Genomic DNA, 8,404 nt, shown 5'->3' on the forward strand with positions numbered 1-8,404 from the left:
TAAATATATATATTTTAAATTTTATATAATTTTAAATTTGTATATTATTTTACATGTAATATATATATTTTTTAAAATTATTATTTATATTATATATTTTTATATATAGTTATATATATATACATATATGTTTTTGTGTATTTTACTTACATTATAAATATAATATATATATATTCCATATCCCTTCATATATATTTTATAAAATATATTAATAAATATATTATATATATATATATATAAAATAAAATGTATGTATTTTTTATTTTTTATATATTATATATATTATATATATATATTTTAATATATATATGTAAAATATATATATATATATATTTTTACATTTTAATTTAAAATTTTAATATAATATGTAAAATATGACTTTTTTTAAAACGGTGGGTTTTCTTTTTCGGGAGCCGCCGTGGTCCAGCATGATCTTCTTCATTTTTCCCTGTTGTGTGCTCTTGGAGTGAGTACGTGGTAGGGTCCCCTTTTCCTTTTTCCACGGAAGTGCCGGTGTTCCCTTTTTTCCCGGAAAATAACCCTCTCTTTTTTATCCGGGCTTGGGACACACGGGGATTTGGGGCCCTGGCTTGGCCACCCTTTTGGGCTGGGTGGGAAATCGAGGAAAGTTCCTTCCCCCAAGGGAAAAAACGCCCCGGGCCGGTGACTCAAAACCCTCGACTCAGATTATCGTCGTTACATCTTGGTCCGTGCTCAAACCATTCGGCCCCGGGGCCCTTTGGGCATATGGGCTTACTTTATTTTTTTTTGGGGGGGAAATTTAAGCGGTGGTTTGCCATTGCCTTTCCGCCCGGTTTTTTTTTTTTTTTTTTTTTTTTTTTTTTTTTTTTTTTTTTTTTTTTTTTTTTTTTTTTTTTTTTTAAGAGTCACCATCTCTATTTACCCGCACTGACTTGGGCCCTGTTTTGGGCCCCCACCCAGTGGCTGGGTTAGGCAATCGAGGTGAATTTTCCTTGCCCAACGGAAAAAACGGGGCCGGCCGGTGACTCAAACCCTCGAACTCAGATTACTGTCGGGACATCTTGAGTCCAAACGCTCTAACCATTGGGCCCCACCGCGTCCCCAAAAAAAAAAACAACGCGGCGGTGGGTGACTCGAACCCTCCAAACCCCTCAGATTCCCGGGCCCTTTGGACAGTCTTGAGTTCCCCAAACCTCAAACCATTTAAACCAAACCCAACCTTGACGTTCTGTGTTTCCCCTGTTTTTTTCTTGGAATTTTAGAGCGGTGGTTTGCCATTGCTTCCCCCCGGGTTTTTTTTATCGAGTCCCTTTCTCTTTTTTACCCGGCACTGATTTGGGGGCTGATTTGGTCCCCCAGTGGTTTAAAGCAGGCAATCGGGGTGAATTTCCCTTGCCAAAGGGGGAAACCGCGGCGGGTCGGTGACTCGAACCCTCTAATTAAATTCCCGTCGTGACAGCCCCTTGAGTCCGACGCTTTTAAACCATTCCCCCAACCGCGGCCCCATATGTTTATATGGTATATATTTTATATATATAATATAAAATATTAAAATTATATATAAAATTATATATATTATATATTATATATATGTATATATGTATATATATATATATATATATATATAAAATATAAAATTTATATACATTTTATCTTTTTTTAAGGCCCTACCTATCTACTATCTTTTTAAACCCTCTTTATCTATTATCTATCAAATCTTTCTTTTCTATCAAATCTATCTATCTACCCATCTATCTATCTATCTATCTATCTATCTACTATCTATCTTCTATCTATCTATCTATCTATATGTATATGAAATATATATAATTATATATATATATTTAATTATAATTATATAATGTATATGTTATTATTTATATATAATATATAAAAATATATATATAAAATATTATATATTATTATATATAATATAAATTATATTTTATATATAATATATATATATAGAAAATATTATCTATTTATCTTACTAATGTATATCTATATCTCTCTGTTTATCTAAAAAATTTACATATGTATATGCATATATAATACTTTTATATTATATTTTATATATATATATAAAATTATATATATATTATATATTTTTAATATAAAATATATATTTGTAATTTATTTATAAATGTAAAAATTTTATTCCCATATATAGAAAACCCAGAGAGAATAGATATACTATATGTTAGAAAAAATAGATAATATTTTCTAATAAAATATATATTTTAATAATTATATATATATATATTATTTTTAAAAATATACATATACATATATATGTATTATATTTTATATTATATAAATATATATATATATATAAAATATTATATATATATATATATATTTATAATATATTATATAAAATATTTTAAAATATATTTTATATATAAAAATATAATTAATATAATATTATTATATATATATATATATAATTATTTTATAAAAAAGGCACGTATAAACAACAAAACTAAAAAATTTACAGCAATATGACAACAAAAAAAGCAAAAAAAAAAATAGAAAAGGACAAGTTTTGGGAACCAGTAAATTGGGGACTAGTGCTTTTAGAAGAGCTGTAGAAAAGGGGGGGGAGTCGGTCCATTGACTAGTGCTCTTTTGTTTGAGTCGGACTGGTGGGTATTGTACCCCCGATGTAGCGGTCAGCGCGGGCCCTGAGGGGCACTATTTTGGGTTGGGGGGCCTGGGGGGCCCGGGAAGTGGGGGCGCTTTGGGGGGGCACCCAGATCGGGGTTTGGCGTGGATGGCAAACAGCTTCAGCCCCCAAATTGATGAGTGGGGCTGGTGTATTGAGGGGCGAGGGAGTTGGGCCCTGGTTTTGGAAGGGCGCAGTCGTAGCTGGGTAACAGGACCGAAAAAGTTCTTGGTTCCCTTTTCTGCACCCTATCGGGGCTGTACAGCAGGGGGGGCGGTAAAGGGGGGGGTTTCCAAAGGGGGGGAGGAGTAGGCCCAATTTGGCAAATGAATCCCTGAAAGATTTTTTTTGAATTTCCGGGAAAGGGGGAAAACCAGGGGGACTTGAAGCGAACAAATGTGAAGTTTGTACGAGGCGGGCCCTTACGATGTCTCTAACGTGCGACGCCCAGGAGAGCTTTTCGTAAACCCGGGTGACGCCGGAAGCTTGGGCCCGACTACCCCAGCGGATGGTTGTCCAGCGTGGGGAAGGGTGGGGGGGCGGGTTTGGGGTTGGAGAAGTCGAATTTGCATAAACGAGCGACTTCCCCCCGGTTTGACAAAAACTTGGTTTGGGGTGTCCCCCCGAAGATTTTGGGTTCCGAGGGTGAAAAGGCCCTATTTGTAAATTTAAAGGTTAAAAACGGGGGGGGGGTTTGAGCATGGTAGGCTGGAGAAAGGGAGATAATAGAAAATGGTAATAAACTAACACACTCTGAGGGTAATTTTAGCTCATTTGGGGGTTTCCACTTTGGGACTGACTTTACAGGTGATTTTGAAGGTATATATCGTTATTTTTCCTTGGTTTAAATTTTATATTTCCTCATGCTGCGGCTTAGGTAGTTATAATAAAGAAGAAATTTTTGAACAAAAAACACAGGGGATTAATATCTTTTTATTCTATCAAGGCATTGAAAAATCGAAACGCTTTCGACAAATTATGAAAAAAAAGAAAAAAACATACAACTTGATACCAACCCCACAAATTTCTAATAAATTTTAAAACCAAAGCCAATATATAAAATATTTATTATATATAATTAATTAAAATATTATATATTTTTATATATATATATATTTTTTTTTTTTTTTTTTTTTTTTTTTTTTTTTTTTTTTTTCCCCTCTCAATGCCCTGTCCCACAGGGACGTTGCGATCATGGATTTTTCCCTATTTTCTTGGCAATTTAGGGCAGTGGGGTTTTTTTTGCCTTCCGCCCGGTTTTTTTTTCGAGTCAAACCCTCCTATTTTTTCCCTTTCGGGGCCGGGACTGACTTGGGCGGGCTTGCCCCCCAGGGCTAGGTAAGGGAAAACGAGGTGAATTTTTCCCTTCCCAAGGGAAAAAACGCGCCGGCTGGTGATCGAAACCCCCGAACTCTGATTGCAGTCGTGACAGTCTTGAGTCCCATGCTCTAATCATCACCCCCGCGGCCTCATACTTATACATACATAAGCTAAAAAACAAAAATATATTTGTCTCTACTGACAAAAATTGGGTCCAACTACGAACACATTTGGGTATGGCTACGCCAGTCGTCATGCAAGCAATAAAATGGAGAGAAAAGGGGAGATAAGTCCCGATATGTGAAGCTTAAACCTCTCCCAAAGGGTATCCCATGAGGGGAGCCCAACCTGTGCGACTAATGTTTTGACTTTTTTTCACGGGGGGGGGTCCGCTGGGGTTGACTCGGCCGGGAAACCCAGTCCTTACCCACCGTGGTGCCCCGCCACGGGATTTCCTCCCGGGGACAGTTTGCAATTTCTTGCACCTGGGCGCAAAAAATTTCAAACCGCCGACCCCTCGGATGAGAGGGGGTTTTCCCTGGGGGCCGACCCTTACCATTTACTGCCCCCAGGCTGAGAGAAAATCTTCGCCATTTTTCATTCCAAACCACAACTGACCCCATGATTAGCACGAACCCCCCACTTTTAATCCCAAAATTTCATTTATGTTTTTTGAACGGGCGGGTTTTAAATAGCTCAGTTTTATTCGTTTGGTTTTGCAAAGTTCTGTCTTCGTCTGGGCCTTTATATATTTGGCCCCCCCTTACTTGGGGGTGAGGTTTTCCAGCAGGTTTCTCCTTTCCCCCCATGGTTTAACATGGGGGGCCTATTCTCTTTTCCACCCGGCAGCTGTTGGGGGGGCAGTTTCCCTTTTCTAAAATTTTGTGTGCTCCAATTTTTTTAAGTAATGTAAACTGGGGATTCGGCTCACCAAGTGCATGCAACACCTTTCTTCATGGGCAATTGTCTGTATGACTGCCATGCACAATGGTAAACTTGTTGATTTTTGAAGAATAAATTCGGTTCCCCCCTACTAAATTTCTTTTGAGAGTGCCGTGGGCCCCATAGCCTCTGGGGTCTGAGTACCATCTGGCTTTAAAGAGTTGATTGATTATTTTTAAAAATTTTCTGTCGCATCAACGCTAAGGTCATTTTGCAAAAGAATACCTTGTTTAAAAAGAAATATTTAAAAAGTTTAAAACTTCCCAAAAACTATCCAAAAAAATCTTACAAAAAAAAAATTAAAAAATCAAAGCAAAAAATATGCTCTAATGTATAAAAATTTTGGGATAAACATTAAAGCATAATTAAAATTTTTTTTGAAAAATTAGTCTCCCTAAAGGGAAAATAATCACTGCTCACTGCGCAAAGCTCACACCATTTTAGGGTTTTAAACCATCTATATTATTTCAAACTGATCCTTAGTACTTAGAAAAGTTTCTGACGAAACTCTCTCTGACTTCTGCTTTGGATCTCTCCCCTTTCCCCCCAAATTTCCCACCAAATCCCGCTCAAATTTTTATCCAAGGGGGAATTGGGGGAAAATTTAAAAAGCTAGAACCCTTAAATGAGATTTTTAATTTTTAAAATCTTCCACAAGATTCCCCCATTCTCCTACCATAGGATTTTGGGTATCTTCAAGAGGGTTGAAAAACCCTTTTGGATGTTGGGGTTTTCCCAAATCCTTTTTTAGTTTTTGTGTATAAATCAGGGTTTTATGTAGTCCCAGTGGGAATTAAAGAAAGGGGGTTCTCCATTCTCCATACAGGGCTCCACAGGTGAAGACCTGAAAGCCCAAGGACAAATTTTGGAGCTTCATTTTGAACCGAGGGCCAAAAATCCAGAGAACCCTGGGGTTGGGGAGATGAAAGAGCCCCCCATCCATAACAAGCTTTCTGCAATAAGCGCTCAGTAAAACTGCAGGAAACGTTGTCCCGTCTGTACCCCCCCAAAAAAGATGTTAAATATCTGCAAAAAGTAAACGCATTTTAAAACCTTCACTTTTTCTGTTTGATGTGAAAGGGCCCCATGGGAATTTGATCAAAAAATTTGAAACCCCCCTACTTTACCCCTTGGACAAAATTCAGTGGTTTTCTCCTAAATAAGGGAAAGGGTGGGGGAAATTTCCTCATTTGGGGGAAAAGTATTTTAAACCATGGTCTTGCTTGGGAAAATTTAAAACCATGATTGTTTTTCCCACCTTTTACAACCTGCTTTTTGCTGCCTGCATGTTTTCCTTTTTTACATCCTGTAAAACTTCTTCCCAGCAATACATTTTAAAATCATCCACATACAGATTTAAAATAGACAAAACTTGGAACAACCTTTAAGATGTCATTTTTAGCAATGGCAAAAAGGGTTTACCTTAAGACACTCCCTTTTTTTGGGGGGGGGGACCCCTTCCAGCTGATATTCCAATTAAGAAACTTTTTCCCCCCCCCAAAATTTTAGACTTCCTGTTAGCAAAGGGAAACTTTGTAGAAGGTAGTAAACTCCCCCTTTAACCCAAAGTCATACAGCTTTATGAGTATGCCCCTGGGTTCCCAAATAGTATCGTAAACCCCTTTTTAAGGTCAAAAGAACTGCTAAAGTTTGACGTCGCTGGGGGGAAAGGGAAATTTTGTATGCAGTTTTTTTCCTCCCTTTCAAGGCATCTGGGGGTCTTTCAAACTTCTAAAAGCATACTGATTGGGGTCAGTCCCTTTTTTTCCCTTTTTTAGCAGCCATGTCAAACCCGAAATTTACCATTTTTTCCATCATCTTGGGAGATGAGCTGGGGAGAGAAATTGGGCCTGTAATTTCCTGGTTTTTGGGAAACATCCTTGCCAGGTTTAGGGACAGGGAAGATTATAGCCCCCTTTCCATTTTGGAAAGGCACTGTACCCTCTATAGAGGGTTTAAAAGGAACTTCTGGGAGCTCTCTGGGGAGATATCATTTGGGATGGAATATTTGGGCCCCTTCCTGGGAGAGCTGCAAAACAGAGTCCATCTCCCCTTTCGGGGGGAAAAAGGGGGGGGGGAAGGGGGTTGGGATGGAGGTTCTGCTGAAATCCTACTTTAAGAAAAAACTCATGGTTGTCCCTTCCTGTTGGCCCGGGGGGAAAGTAGAGAATTTGGGGGCGTCAGAAAGGGTCCATAGGAGATCTCCCGGGCCCTGGATTTAGCTACCTCATTAGCAAAAACCCTTTTTTGTCCGTGATGATTAAAGGGCCCCCCCATCTTTAAAACAGGGGGGAACATTGATGTGGGGCTTTTCCAGCAATCTTACGCACCTTTTCCCATACCCATCTTTTGGGGGTCCCCAAATTAAACAAGGAGACATAAAGTCTCCTGACTTCCACTTTTGGGCCCCCCTTAGCACTCCCTGGCCTTGGATCAGGTTTTTTTTTTAAAGGATCAAGGGTTTCATCGCTGGGGATCGTTTTTCAAAAGCCTTAAGCAGCTTTTCTTGGGGCCTGACAGCTTGTTACATTCATCAGAAAAACCCTGGTACGGAGGTCGACATTAAAGCCCTACTACCCTTTTTTGGGAAAAAGGATGCTCCTGACCCAAAGGGGAATTCGTGAGTAAAAATGATTAACCATCTTTAAAACACTAAAATCTTCCCCAATTCTTGTAAACTGCAGCTGATCTAAAAGGGTTTTGTCCGGGATGTTCAAAATCGCCATCTTTTGGCTGGGGAAAACCATTCACCTCCTCCAAAATAAATTTGGGAAAATGGTTTTTAAAATCTCTCTCTTCCCCCTCACTCTCTCGGGTTTTTTCTGGTAAACCCCTTTGCTTTAAAAGGGGATGTGTAACAAACTGTCCCCACCCTGTTTAAATTTTCCAAAAAATTGTATGTGCTGTGCCTGTCCCGTCATGAAAAATATTTCCATTTATTTTTTTTAGTTATATTTATTTTACTGGCTTTAAAAACAAATTTCCCTAACTGTGCAGAAAACCCAGGGGACCCTTCGTCTCCCGAGAATGTGGGTTCCCTCCTCGGGATGGATGGAGATGTCACCTATATATCATCTTTATACTCATTCTTCACTTTCCCCCTCAGGGCATCTTTCCCTGACAAATACATACTTTTTTTTGAAATTGGACAGATTTTTCTTTCTCAGGGACTCCCTTTCTGATAAAGGGGGTGGATTAAAAATTTTATGATTGTATGAGTACCGGGGGGTAACATCTGGGGTGCGTCCACTTCTGCTTCTTCCTTATCCCCCTTTTAGGAAAACAGTATTTCCCTTTTTTTTTGTTTCTTCCCTCACCTAGAAAGGGTTTTTTACATTTAGGTAAAGTTTAAAAAAGTGAAAATTCCACACAAAAATTAATTTGTCATTTGGAAAAAAAACCCATTTCTCCTAAACATTTTGCTATACTTTTTTTTGAAATCCTCTTTAATCTTTTTTGACTTTTTTTTTTCTTCAAACCCCGCCATGGGTTCAC

At 38.2% G+C, this 8,404-nt stretch overlaps 1 protein-coding gene across 1 annotated transcript; it reads right to left on the bottom strand.

The window, feature by feature from the left end:
- Positions 1 to 2,599: 2,599 nt before the first annotated feature.
- LOC119570912 (putative uncharacterized protein DDB_G0290521) lies at positions 2,600 to 4,590 on the bottom strand. The gene is made up of 3 exons (XM_037918458.1): positions 4,524 to 4,590; positions 3,074 to 3,303; positions 2,600 to 2,824 (listed from the first exon to the last, which is right to left on the bottom strand). The coding sequence occupies exons 1-3, from the start codon at positions 4,588 to 4,590 to the stop codon at positions 2,600 to 2,602; spliced, it is 522 nt and encodes a 173-aa protein (XP_037774386.1).
- Between the last annotated feature and the right edge of the window lie 3,814 nt (positions 4,591 to 8,404).

The sequence above is a fragment of the Penaeus monodon genome, unplaced genomic scaffold (assembly GCF_015228065.2).
Source record: "Penaeus monodon isolate SGIC_2016 unplaced genomic scaffold, NSTDA_Pmon_1 PmonScaffold_4418, whole genome shotgun sequence".
NCBI lineage: Eukaryota > Metazoa > Arthropoda > Malacostraca > Decapoda > Penaeidae > Penaeus > Penaeus monodon.

Excerpts from the sequence above, each read along its gene's own strand:
- LOC119570912 (XM_037918458.1), bottom strand. The coding sequence starts at position 4,590 with ATGGGGTCAGTTGTGGTTTGGAATGAAAAATGGCGAAGATTTTCTCTC. Across the intron at positions 3,304-4,523 it reads CAGCCTGGGGGCAGTAAATG|GGCCTTTTCACCCTCGGAAC; the intron begins GTAAGGGTCGGC and ends ATTTACAAATAG. Across the intron at positions 2,825-3,073 it reads CGTCGCACGTTAGAGACATC|GGCCCAACTCCCTCGCCCCT; the intron begins GTAAGGGCCCGC and ends TTCCAAAACCAG.